This window comes from Python bivittatus, unplaced genomic scaffold, assembly GCF_059951505.1.
Source record: "Python bivittatus isolate LINGU-HERP-01145 unplaced genomic scaffold, Pbiv_v1 ctg000320_np1212, whole genome shotgun sequence".
NCBI classification, from domain to species: Eukaryota; Metazoa; Chordata; class Lepidosauria; order Squamata; family Pythonidae; genus Python; species Python bivittatus.
Genome location: NW_028277052.1, coordinates 7929954 through 7943859, shown reverse-complemented (window position 1 = coordinate 7943859; position 13906 = coordinate 7929954). Strand labels below are relative to the sequence as shown.

At 42.0% G+C, this 13906-nt stretch overlaps 1 protein-coding gene across 2 annotated transcripts in view; it reads left to right on the top strand.

The window, feature by feature from the left end:
* ST14 (ST14 transmembrane serine protease matriptase) overlaps positions 1-10730 on the top strand; it is a 36858-nt gene extending 26128 nt beyond the window's left edge. The window contains exons 12-19 of one of the 2 annotated variants that reach the window (XM_007435620.4): positions 1008-1112; positions 1254-1361; positions 1985-2098; positions 3325-3447; positions 4093-4279; positions 5334-5608; positions 6855-6991; positions 7390-10730. In XM_007435620.4, the coding sequence (XP_007435682.1) occupies positions 1008-1112; positions 1254-1361; positions 1985-2098; positions 3325-3447; positions 4093-4279; positions 5334-5608; positions 6855-6991; positions 7390-7551 (1211 nt within the window). In that variant the 3' untranslated portion in view covers positions 7552-10730. Of the gene's footprint in view, positions 1-1007; positions 1113-1253; positions 1362-1984; positions 2105-3324; positions 3448-4092; positions 4280-5333; positions 5609-6854; positions 6992-7389 lie in introns of both variants that reach the window. The other variant, XM_007435619.4, reaches the window with a different exon arrangement.
* The last annotated feature ends 3176 nt before the right edge of the window (positions 10731-13906 follow it).

Sequence of the window (13906 nt, the reverse complement as noted above, 5' to 3'; positions counted from 1 at the left end):
ATGCAAAATGTGATATTTTTCAGGGAAGTAGGTGGTGGGTTGTGGCACCTTCTCTGTTAGGAAAGATTGAAACAGTTAGGTAGAGAACAAAAGTCATCTATGGGAGAGATGAAAGTCCTTGCCTGATATGAAGTGTCCTATGGAGAATGTGGGAGAACTGTGTTAGAAGAATGTTGAAGCATCCAGTGATATTGATATAATACATTGAAATTTGGAATGACAGTTAGTAAACTGAATTTTAGCATTTAGTTTCCTGTCTTTTTCCTCCACTCATACTTAGGCACTGCCCAAGGACTGATCCAAAGTTGAATGGTGAGGCCCATTATTTGCATAAGATCTCCGTTTCACCCCCAAGTACAAATTCTATCACTGAGACCCTAGGGAAGTCTTTGCCATTTTTAGTAGATAGATGAAGTAGACAAATAATCTAATCAGTTACAAGATGGCTTTAATCATATTAGTATGATTTGTAGCTCCAGGTTCTAGACCAGATAAACGTGATTTATTCCATAATAAATGAAACCAGATCTAGAATCTCTCCGAGAAGAAGGAGAGGTAAAAAGCTGTAAAGTTTGGCAGTTTGACATGGACTTACAAGCAAGAATGTTAAATTTCTGCACTAAAAATCCCTAAGCCTATACAGTCAGATACGATATTGACACGTTCCTTAATTATTCCATTTGGGTACCTAAGATGCCCTCTGAAGGCATAGATTAGATTATGTCCATGCTTGTCCTAATATTAGGGCTTTTCATTATATACTGTGTTCACATAGAATAATTTCTGGAGATAGCTTTTAAGAGAGTTTCTCCAAGGGTGGCCTTGGGAGTTTCAAAGTGAAATGCCATGGAAAACAGACTTTCCGCAGAGCAAAATTGCAGCTGTTCCATTCAGAAAGGCAAGTGGGATGACTATGATGCTCTTACCTATTTACAACACTAACAAATTTATCTCTTTTCTCTCCCGCTCTCTGTTCCCCATCTCCCCTCCTCTTTATTGACTTGTAGCTTGCCCAGGGAATTTCACCTGTAAAAGTGGCCGTTGTATAAGCAAAAACAGGCGCTGTGATGGGTGGTTTGACTGCCCAGATGCCAGTGATGAGAAAAACTGCAGTGAGTTCTCCTCTTTAGCTCTGTTCAGTGGTGTGGATGATGAGTGCAAGGCATATTCACTTTTTCAGTGGGCTGCATTGCCCACAATGTTCATGCTGTTGGTGGCACTTCCATAATTGCATTGCTGGTCTTTTTCCTCAGATTGTACTGAGAATCAATTCAGATGCCATACTGGTTGGTGCAAGCCAAAATACTGGCTGTGCGATACTGTGAATGACTGTGGGGACAACAGTGATGAGCTGCAGTGCCGTGAGTAATTTTTGTGAGGTGGAGAAATCTAGTGCATGAACAACTGAGTTCACACCTGGCAAGACCTCTTAGTTTGTCTAGCCAGGGTTTCTTAACTAAACCACAGTTTGATGTTTGGCGCAGTATGTTAAATCATGAACTGGGTTTACACAATCTAGGGAGCCCGAAGCACCCAGGTGTAGAGGGAAGAGGGAGTGGCCTTGAGGAACGGGAGAAAGAGCCACTGGCATGGCAGTGGTCAGATAAAAGAGGACTGAGTCTGGGGCAGGAACGTAACCTAAGAAAATGTCTCAGACAAGTCCCTTCCTAGTTCTCATGAAGATAAAGGGAGGGAGCGGAGAAGCACATTCAGACTTGCCAGATTCTGTTACTGTAGCTTTACAATCAAACTAATATTGACCTACATGGCATTGGATTCCTAATCTGATCTAACTTGAAGGGCTGACAACAAACTCTGCTTTGTCTTAGCACAATGATTGAACCCAGAGTCTGGGCGTGATGGGCCTTGGTTGGGGCCTTGCAAAACAGTTCTAGTTTTGAAGCAAACCTGCTGCGTTGGTGGCTGGTGGGAATGGCTTCTTATCTAGCGATGGTAACTTGCAATTTCTCCTTCCATTCCTCAGAATGTTCTGCTGGTAGCTTCAAGTGCAATAACGGCAAATGTATCCCAGAGCAGCAGAAATGCGACGGAAAAACTGACTGTGAAGACGGCAGCGATGAGGGGGCCTGTGGCTCCGGTAAAGGTTGTACAGTAGTTATAAACTCTGGCAAGAGGAGGGGTAAACTCGTGGGCCTGCCGCAAAAATTGTGATTTGTGAGCAGTGGAGGCAGAGGCTGTCTTGTCCACTGTGGTCAGGAAGCAGTAAAGATGGGAGGACTGCTGCCCACCACCTGTGTTCATACCACTGTTCTCCCTGGATGAAGGGGGGGTGTTAGCCCATTGTGCAAACAGTTAAACCCATTCAGAACTGGGTTAAGAAGGTGTTTTAACCCCTAACAGAGCTGCTCAGCTATTTTCCGTCTAACCTTCTTTTCCTGCTACTGGATATAAAGATGAAGTCCTAGCAGTAATGGGGTTTCTTTAGGAACTTTGTTTCTTCCTAATTTCCCCACCACCAGAAGTGGGACATTGGCAGAGGGAATAAAGGTGAACAAGCCTCCTTCCACGCTGTGAAGGCACCAACCCTGATCATTGGGCCATCACTTTTCTTTCAAGATGTTAGAAAATAAAATAAAAATAGGAAGTGACCATTTTTGCAGGACTCAGAGTTCCTCAAAACTGGCCTTTCTCAGTTTGACCAGGACATTGTAACTGAGTGTTTCTCCTAGGCTAGCGTATCATAGGTCACTTATGTCACATGAACATCACCTCTTCTTTTTCTCTGAAGCTTCTCAACACCATGGGTATATTGATCATTGTTTCAGAACCAAGCAAAGACATTTTTATTCTTTCAGACCTTTTCGTATGAGCTCTGCTATGCTGCAATAGAGCCCTTAATTAACCTCATTTCTGTAGCTTTAGTTTCAACTCCATACTGGGTAATTTTTTTAATGACTTGTAATAATAGGGTTCTGGCATAGTTTGTGTTTGAAGCTATTGTTTTTCTTTGGAATTTTCAAGGATGATTTATGAGATGCTTATAAGCCATCTGACAAAAACATATGTTCTGAAAGGTAGCATATAATTTTTCTTAAAAAATTACTCTTACAGCAGCAGACGCCCTTTCCCACAAGAGAGATGGCATTCAGAAAAACAGTCTGTTCTACTTCCTAGAAAGGAAGTAGCCAGGTTCTCTGTGGAGTTGCAATGTTATGGAAAAAATTCAGATACTTCCACACTCCAGTTTGCCTCCAAGGCCTGGGGTCACTCCCCACCCTCCCTGCCCAAACACAAATGTCCCCCCACTAGCCTGGTGTCATCCTCTTCTGGGGCTAAGTTTCTTTCTCTCTGCTTTACTTCAAGCTGCCTCCGTTTCCTGTCAAGAATATACATACAAATGCCGCAACAATCTGTGTGTGAGCAAGAGGAATCCAGAATGTGATGGAGAGGCAGACTGTAATGACAATTCAGATGAAGAGAATTGCAGTGAGTTCCAGTTATACCAATATGGGGAGGCTGATAAGCTGAGAAATGCACAACTTCATGAATGCAGCAATCTTGGAAAATTAAGCTAGCATGCGGTGAAATGCCTGGAAACTTAGAAACCATCTGCTATAGTGATTTAAAAAAACTTTTTTTGGTTTGCAATTGGTGATTTTAGATTGAGTAAGTAGGGCAACCTTCTTTGGTCTGGCCATGTTTGCTTTTCCTGTCTTACCTGGAGACCAGAGAGAATGTGACTAGGGATGTTATAACATTACTCTAGATCTGCTTTGGGGATGTTGGGAGCAGTGTTGATGTGCAGGAGGTCATCATTAGCCAGAGGTACTTATTTTGCCATTATGTGGAAAATTGGCTCACTTTTGGGGAGATTGGGGGGTTTACTTCCATCCCAACATCTTCCAAATATTTTTCACTGCCCTTAATGCAGAAAAGAATGGGTGAAAATGGAGCTTAGTTCTTGCAACGATGTTAAGAGGGGGACAGAATATTGGGAAGTGTTTTCCCCCTCAAAGGATTGTGGGAAAGTCTTGTTTCATTTCTTGACTGATGGCAATGCATGTCTCTGAATTGAGGAGACAAATTTACTCAAGCCTTTTTGGGTGTGTGTGTGAAACTTGTTCCTTGTAGATTGTGGCATCCGTGCCTATAGCAAGCAGTCCCGGATTGTTGGTGGACAGGCCTCTGATGTGGGCGAATGGCCTTGGCAGATTAGTCTGCATGTCAAGAATGAGGGTCATGTCTGTGGGGCTTCCTTGATATCGGACAAGTGGCTGGTCACGGCTGCCCATTGCTTTCTTGAAAAGAACTTCATCAGGTTGGTAGAGGTTTTCGTTCAAGCTTCAGAAGTTAAAAAAGAGTTTAGATTACTTTATTATTATTTTTACATGGCCCTTTTGGAGAGGGTTGGAGGGTCCTTAAAGGTAACATACAGTATATTAAATCAAATAATAATCTCTAGCTTCCTGTAGACCAATCTTTGTGCTTGCCTGTTCCTGGATGTTTCTCTTTTAACTTTGTAGTCACATGAGTGGCCATGCTGAAGAGGGAATAAGGAAGATCCTGGTTCCAGGTTCTCCTCTGCCACAGACTTAGGAGCTTTTCCTTAAAAAATCAGCTGAGCCCTAAACCATAATCCTTTGTGGAATGGAGGATTATAAATGCCTACCTATTTTTTATAAAACTCTTGTACAAATTACTGAAAGACACTAATTCATTTCAGGTGCACAAGAAATCAGTGACTGTATAGTCTTGTTTTCAAGATTATGGAGGTGAATGCACTTCCCCTGTTCTGCCTGTGGATGTTCTACATGTGAGTAAGGTTACTGGAAAACCAGGCCTTGCATCGCATAGAGATACTCCACAAATAAAGGAAGTGCTCCATTTGAGACAGTTACCCTTTCTATGTGAAGGACACTGTAAGAAGGGTGAGCATCACATGATTGTCTCTAGTATATGTCCATGATTTCCTGAATGCCTGAAGAGTGCTTGGTGAAAATCTTCTGAGGAACCATTAAAAGAGCTAAGCATAGGAAAGATATTGTCCAATTAGCATTTTAGACTGGATTGGTATTTTGAACCAACTGCTCTCCTGCTTTGTTTCTTTCCATTGGGAAAGGCTTCATGAACAGAGGGCTGTGGTGCTGCAGCAAATCTGTGTGAAGAAGTGGAAGAAAATACTGGCCTTCTTACCAGAGTCAGACATGAGCTAGATAAGATAATAAGATAAGATAATCATCCAACCCTTGCTGAATTTCTCAAGATCTCAAGATCCATGTGCTATCCAAGCCCCATGCTTTCAAAGATTCTATTAAAAAAACGTTCTTGCTGATTTCACTCTTGTGAAACAAGATACTTTGCTCTGCCCGCAGATATAACGATCCCACGCTGTGGACTGCCTTCCTGGGTCTTCATGATCAGGAGGACAGGTCAAACAGCAAAGTTGAGAAACGGACTATCAAGCAAATCATCACCCACCCATTCTTCAATGACTTCACTTACGACTACGACATTGCTGTGATGGAGCTGTCCAGGCCAGTCTCTTTCTCCAAACAAATCATTCCCATCTGCTTGCCTGATGCCTCCCATGAATTCCCTGCTGGAAAAGCCATCTGGGTGACTGGATGGGGAGCTACTCAAGAAAATGGTGAGTCAAGGAATGGAAAGAGGAGGGGTCTCCTTGGGGAAAGATAGGAGGACAGCTTCAATCTGCAGCTAGTTTTGGACAAAAGTAGATGGATAGGCACGCAGATGACTCCCTCTGAAATGTTTGGATGGTGGCAAAACACCAGAAGATAATCAGCCCTGTGCCATTGGTACAGGTTGCAAAATATTGCCTGCCCCCCCCCCATTTCTTTTCACATACAATATTGTTTCCCCAAAGGCCTAGAGTCCTTGGTAGTGTCTCAAAAGTTTAGATCACTTTTGAGATCTGTGGGAATGAGTTCAAGAATATTCCTTGGGCAGCTTCGTAGTTACTAATAGAGCATAATGCAGCCAACTTGGTAGAACAGATTTTTAGGATTATTGCTTCTGGGGTAGAAGGGTGGTATACTTTTTGATTTATGCAGTCTTGGGCTTTCAGAAGGAATACTGGGCATCAGAAATGTCAGCAGAGGAATTGGCATTCTGATTCTGAGCTGGTGATCTGTAAGCTTGTTTAAATGTTAAGCCCTGTTAGATGGCACCTTCTGGTTTATGAAAGCCAGTTCCCTCAATACATTTTGCCCTCACAGACACAATTCTGTTGTCTCTATTTCTGTATTCTCATGGAAGTCCAGGCAGCCACAGTTAGGCATAGGACTAGAATTGCTAGAAAAATTGACCAGGATTTCTCTGAAAATTTTCTCTCAATAGACATACATCTCAAAGTTTAGCTGCTTAGATTTTTAAATCCAAGCCAGAAGCATCTCTCAGTTTATACGTGGAGTTGAAGGGCATCTGTCAAGCAAAAAGTGGTCAATTAAAGACCTCTTGGCTAAGGCAACACAGTGCAGTGGTTAAGATGTTGGATTAGGCCAATCATTCTTTCAACCCAGCTACCTCTGGGCTGTTCTTGTGAAGTTAAAACAGAGATCCTATGTAAGTCACTTAAGCTTCTGAAAGACAGGGACATATAACACCTTCCCAAGGAAAGAGTGGCCAAATACCATATTTTTGAAGGATTGTTTTGGGAAAATGGCACTTGGATTGGTTTAGAGATTAGCCAAATTGTTTAATTCCTTGCAAGGTAGGGATTTCTGCAGAGTCTTTGATAGAAATGTATATATTTCTCATACTCCCTTTTCAAGTGCTGCAAATCTCACCAGTCTATTCTTAAGGGCTCCCCTGCCACCCCCCTGCTGTGATTAGGCTTCCCTGAGTCTCACACAAACCTTTGTGATTTTTGGCAGGCGTTGGGGCCAGAATTTTGCAGAAGGCAGAAATCCGGGTGATCAATCAGACCATGTGTGACTCACTGCTGGCAAATCAAATGACTCCACGCATGATGTGTGTAGGAATCCTGACCGGAGGAATTGATGCTTGCCAGGTGGGTAACTTCGCAATCTCTGACTGAGAGGTGAGGAACTTCAAGCCCTTTAGATGTTGCTGTATGACAATTAACGAGCAGCTCCAGCCAGTCTAACTAAAGATGGCAGAAACTGAGAGTTGTTTAGCAACATCTGGAGGGCTACCAGCTCCTTCACCGTCATTGTAGGTACTTGGCAACAAAGCAGCCACTGAGCATAGTGTGTAGGTTGTGCTTGGCCAATTTCTGCATCATTCTGCTCCTCCTCTTTATCTCCCTCTAAGAAGGCCCAGCCTGTAGAAGTATCGATCCAAATCCTGGTAATTCCTTAGGAGAGAAAAGTTCCCTGAAGTATGAAATGAAGGAAAGGAGTACCAGAGATCTGTTTCTTCATTAACTGCTGCCCCATTTCTTTTTAGGGAGATTCTGGAGGACCACTTGTCAGTGTGGAAGCTAACAATAGGATGTTCTTGGCTGGTGTAGTCAGCTGGGGAGATGGTTGCGCTCGCCGGGACAAGCCAGGAGTCTACACCCGGGTCACCAAGCTACGAAAATGGATCAAAGAAAAATCAGGGGTGTAGGTGGTTTCAGCAACCAGGATTGTTCACACATCTGCCCCCTTACCCAGGTTTGTCAACCTGACCTTTGAAGAAGACTTTCCCGCATGATGTGAAGGGAGCCCTGTGTAATCGTTCCTGCTCTTGTTTTGTTTTTGTTTTCCTGGGACTGGGTGGGGAAGGTTGGCTTGATCGCAAATGACCAGTATGGATTAATTATACATGGACAGTTGTCCCTTTGAGAGCCCTACAACTGCTACTTTCCATGCTTCTGTCTCCTGAGACTACCACAGTGTCTTCATTTGAACACGAACCCATTCTTGACTGGCCTGGAGCTCTACAGCACATCTGCACAGGTGTACAAAGGAAGTTTGGAACAAGTTTGAGATAGGATTGCAGTGGCTTCTCTTTTCCCAAGTCCCAAACAGATGGCAGGGGAGGAAGGTAGACTAAGCTGCCTGTTTGAAAAACTGATTGCAGTGTCTGGGCTTGATGTGCCACTCTTTTCCTTGTTGTGTCCAACACAATCCCATCTGTGATTATCCTAGTGCCTATAACTTTTCCCCCTAAATTCCTTGTTAAGAGTAAACTTACTATGTTTGCTATCCCAGCATGCGATTATCTGGAACTCTTACAGGGAAGTGGATTATGGCAATTTCCAATATAACTGTGTGGATTGCTTTAGGGCTACAATATTGGGGCTGCAAAAGCTGGATGACCACTAGATGGGAGCAAAGAGATATATCAAAAGCTGTCTTCTGCTCATAGCCAGCGGTGGTTATTTGATAACATGACTTCTTCCCCCCCCTCCCCCGAGTGAACTTCACAATATCTGTGCAGAATTGTCTATAAAATACAGCCTTGTTGTGTTGACAAGGTGAACACTGAAGGTCATACTTGATCTGCAGTGTAGAAGCTGTTTTTTAAGGGAATACTTCCCATCTCTGACTTCACTTCCTTTGTATAATATACTAATCAGAGATGCAGAGACCCGGGGAAGAAAGACAGGAGGGGGCAAGTAGGGAAAATTTCCCCCTCTGAATTTTCCCCTTTTTCTCTTCTTCTTTCCCCTAGTCTTTACATCTCACATATTAGCATCACTTAAATTTAGATCCTTGATTTTTTTTATCACATTACTATCCCTTTGAGCCACTGGGATAAACATTCTGACTGTAGCTTTCCTTGCAGGCAGAGGCAAGTTTCTGCAGTTCTGTTGATTATCAGGTTATCTGTAAACCTCCAAGATGCCTTTGAGGATAAAATCTACAATCAGGAAATAGCCTTTTGCTCTTCTATGCCTGACTGTAAAAGTCCAGTTGAAATATTTGGGAGTGTGGCCTTCTTGCCTTTTCCAAAAATTCTTTTCATAAAGAACAGTTGATCATGGACTTTTCCGACAATCAAAAGCATGATCCTTTCCATCAAGAGTGGAATGTGGTTGATGGAGTGGGAATGAGAGGAGAAGTCAAAGTAGGTGTGTTGGATCTTACATACCTTGCTTGCTTGACTTTCAAAAAGCCAGCACCTTCTGTCTAAGTGGGATCTTAACTGCCTGAACCATCTCTTCAACAAGACGTAATCTCTTGAAAGCACCTCTTGGCTCTTGTAAAATGCTGCGTGTTCCAGATATCCTTCAGGCTTGTTCTCCTGAGCCTCTTGGAAGACATTCTGAGATCTGCAGACCCTTGGCATGGTTGCTCAAGGTTACAAGTGCATTCACAAAATCCAGTTTTCTCCAGTTTTTAGTAGCCTTTTCCCTACTTAGTGGTCCCAGATATGTTGGGCACCAGAATAGGCTGGCTGAGAATTGCAATGCCCAGTCATCTGGAGGGTGCCTGGAAGTCCATCTTAGGACAGACATTGATACGGTACAGATATACTTGAGACGCTGCACTTTTAATTCAGTCCCTCTGCACCTTTTTACCTCATTAGAATGGGATAGATGTAGAGAGATCTATAGAAAATGATGGTGTGTGTATGTGTTCACGGATGTGTGTGTGTTTGTATGGGTGGATTATTTCTTTTTCTGCCCCATTCTGGAGCAGATTGGCATTACCACAATGTGCCTTAATGTACAGCCTTGTTTAATCTATAGTACTCTACAGCATTTCTTTCTCCTTAGGTCCCCCTAGGATTCTTGAGTGGTTGATTGGTGCAAGTTATGCTGGAAGACAGCCGTCTCCAATCTGGGGTTCTCTGAAAGCCTTGTGTTAGCATTCCCATTCCTCCTAGCTATTGGCCAAGCTGGTTAGGTGTTCTGGGAGTTGTAGTCCAATCCTTCTAGAGCAGTGTTCCTCAACCTTGGCAACTTTAAGATGTGTGGACTGCAACTCCCAGCATAGTGGCTGGGGAATTCTGGGAGTTGCAATCCATACATCTTCAAATTGCTAAGCTTGAGAAATACTATTCTAGGGAGTGCCAAGTGGGTTGTGCTTCTAGCATGTGGTGTCAAATGCTGTTTTGCTTCGGTGTTGCTGGCTGCATCAACAGAATTGGAATATTTCTTTGAATAAAATCAGTGCCTCTGTTTACTTAGCCTTAGAACGAAAGAGAAGATGACAGTGGCATTATTTAGGGAATAAACACTACTAAGTAGAGCTAGATGGACGGAGGAAAAATTTTTCTCCAGGCCGATGGGTAAGACTGTTGTATTTCACTGTGCGATTTGTCTTATTTTTACAACTGTGGCTTCTCCAGGACGATTGTTGGTTCTTTACTGCAAAATGTAGTGTTGCTTTGCCCCTGCATTTGCTTCAGTGGCGGTCCAAAGAGTAGATTGGGGAAAACTGAACAGGTTCCTGAAGGAATTGTTCCTTGAACAGAGGGCAAAAATGGGAAGGGGCCTTTTTTTTTCTACGTGAAAACGGTATTTAACGATCTAGGAAATTGTTCACTGTCCCCCATTCTTTAAAGCACAAAGCTACGGAGCGGGACCAACGCAGATCTAATAATTTAACTTTTATTTTATGTTAAAAGAAAGCTTTGCAAAATTGTTTGAAACAAATTGACTCAATTTTACTTCTTATTGTGTTTGTATGTATATAAAGGTTGTATTTTTTTTTAAAATGCTGTAAATAACCTAAATGAAAGAAAACTATATCAAACTTAGTTCCTACCAATACTTCTGCCCTTTTTTATTTTTATTTGAAAACCGAATGGAGATGCCTGATGATTCTTAATCTGTTATTAAACCTGTTTTTTTAAATGGATGTTTCATTTTGATTAGTCATGCTTTATGGGGTTGAAGCATTATTTTCTAAATAATGTTTTTGAATGAAAAGCTGACCTGAGTAAGATCTGGACTGACTCTCCTATAAGCAATGAGAACCTCAGAATTCAGGTTGCAGATTAGGATAAGGCACTTGAGCACAAGGACTGTTGTCAACGTGGCCTGCCAGGTTTTCAAATGGAATGCTATTACTTATTTAATCATGCTTACAGCAAGCAGTGACTAGGTTCACAGAACATTGTTAGCTGAATTATGCAGAAGACAGCATGTTTTGTAAACCTACTCAATACTGGGGCAGCAGGGGGCGGTTTTAACCCAAAATGGTATTGGGGCAATTTTCAGACCCTGGTCAGCCACGTTATACAAAGCTGAAACTCAACAGACAATGGCAAAGCACCATCTCCAAGGGAAAGAGATGGAGTTGTGACTCCATTACAAAGCTTACTGTTACAGGACACATCATTTAACTGGTTACACCAAGCAGTCATGCCTACTGCTGGGCCAGTAGGAAGCACTGCTAATACTTTTCTGGGACAAGGATCTGAGGATACATACAAGCCTTTATCTAGTTAATATGATTGGGTATGCCAAAAGTAAGGAGCTATGATTGCAGTAGTGGGTCTGGATTCAATGTGTTTCACAAATCCAGGCAATTTGCTACCTCCTGGATCAATGCCACATTGAAACCAGGAGATCCTAGCCTGGAATTTTGAAAGAAGGCAATGTTGGAACTATGATAAAGTGTTTAACAAAGAGGGTGCCATTGGTGGAACTCAACTATTAATGAGATGCAGTGTTATTTATGTCATTATTATAAAACTCAGCAGGTGGGTTTGTAGAGAGGAGAAGTATTTCAGAATATGTGAAACCCAATCAGAATGAAAGTGGCCTTTTAAGAACAACTGATCCATGTGAACACAATGACTTGTAGCACTCATGTCCAAAAAAGCAAAGAAATGGATCACACAGACAAGATGACACGGGTTTTCATAACACATTTGCACGTTGATTTATATGTACAGATACAAATAGAGAAATAATTTAGAGGGGGAGAGAGAATGTCTGCAGATCACATGTCCTTTCATTATCCCTGTGCTCAGAGTTTATTGTCAGCTGAGTATCTTGCTGTTCTGTTTTACAGAGATGTTTAATATTTAAATCGCACATGTTTTGGATGAGTCCTTGAACGAAGGGTGCAAAACTGGCATCAGCCTGTCCTGGCTATTGCTTTCTTTTTCTAATTTTTTCTTCCTACTTCATTTTTTTTTAAGATTGGGTTTTTTTAAAGTGACAAATAGCAACAGATGCTCCGGCTATGTGTGGGCCCAACCATTCTGATGCCAGTAGATTTCCTCAATAAATGTTTCAAATAATGGGTTATATCTCTTTCCCATGTATGTGGCATCTTTCAGCTCCACTTCCAGGCTTACAAGAACATTCCTGAACACTTCCATAGTCTGACATGTCCTAGAAGGCATAAATGTAGATAAATTTATGGAATGGTATCTCCATGGACAGATAACTTTTTTCATCTTTGTTGAATTCAGTTGATGGATTGTTTAAATCAGAATGCATATTGCAAGCTCAGAGATCACATGTGCATATGTGTGCATTTGTATGTATGGAAATAGATGATGGATAGAGAGAGAGAGATGGTAGAAAGAAAAGAAAGAAAAAGGAAGGAAGGAAGGAAGAAAAGAAAGAAAGAAAGAGAAAGAAAGAAAGAAAGAAAGAAAGAAAGAAAGAAAGAAAGAAAGAAAGAAAGAAAGAAAGAAAAAGAAAGAGAAAGAAAGAAAGAAAGAGAAAGAAAGAGACAGACAGACAGACAGACAGACAGACAGACAGACAGACAGACAGACAGACAGATAGATAGATAGATAGATAGATAGATAGATAGATAGATAGATAGATGATGGATAGATATTCTGTCCCATTTTTGAACAGACTGGCATGACCACACTATGCCCAGGGATGTCTGCAAAGTGTGGTCAAAAAAATCAAGATATACATCTCCCCTTGCCCACAATGCACCCTGCTGTGTTGTTGCACTTGGGGCACTGCAAAATTAACATGAGTGTTTAAATTTTGCTCAGGGCCCTGGAAGCTTCAGAGGACTGAAGCTAGGGCTGCATATATTTATGGTTGTTTGTTTTTTAATGAGCATTTCCACACTAATCATGTATAATGTCTTCCAGCTTTCGCTGTGCAAATATATCACTAATGAAGGCAAGCCTTGTAGTGCCACAAAGTTGGCTGGGCAATGCTATAAATTGCTAGTGCAGAAATGTTCAATGTGTTCATTTTACACTCTGCTTCCTCTCCTCCTGCTGAGCTGCAGAATAAGGGAGCTGCTGGGCCAAGGAAGCAACCATGCAGAGACCTTGCACTGATTGAAAAATCACAGATGCTCATTCTCTTGGTTAAAGTTATATGAGAAAAAGAACTGTCCAGTAATAGATTATTCAAGTGTAAAATAGGCCACAGTTGGTGTGTTTGAAAAGAAAAGAAAAAAGTTCCAGGCTGTGAGATGAATTCTCCTGCAAAAAAATTCACAGATGAATTGCCCTCACCTTCTTTCAGGATGGTTGCTGACTTCCTAGTCTGGCCTGCAGCTCTTGGGGTTTCTGCTGTTTATCCCATCCAAATACAAACCAGAACCCAGTCCTGCTTCGCTTTTGATCCCAGGCTAGGTGTTGCTACTTGCTCAGTATACAAGCCAAAAACACGAATTAGTGAAAGGAAGTGGGTGAGGCTAAAATGACTAAATCAAACCAAAAGGACAATATGTTTTGACTTCAAATGTAGACAGGAGACATCCATTTCAATGCTTTGGACAACAGCTCACAGTCTTTGTATTTTACATTAGCGCTGGATCAAATTTTAAATGGTAAATCCATTTCCAAACTTTGAGAAACAGAAGAAGGAATGCACAGAAATTGGAGTAACCGGTAGGTCAAGACTCTGAACAATTACCAAATTCATTTGGGAGGTTTCCCAGAATCCTCTGCACCATCCTGCAGGTCCATGGGAAATGCATGGCCTATGCACAGACAACTAAGCTGTGTGATAAGGCTGAAGACGCACACCTTTGGTGGGTTGGGGGGGAATGTGCTGCTTTGGATCAAGACAGTGAACCAAATCCAGGTTCTC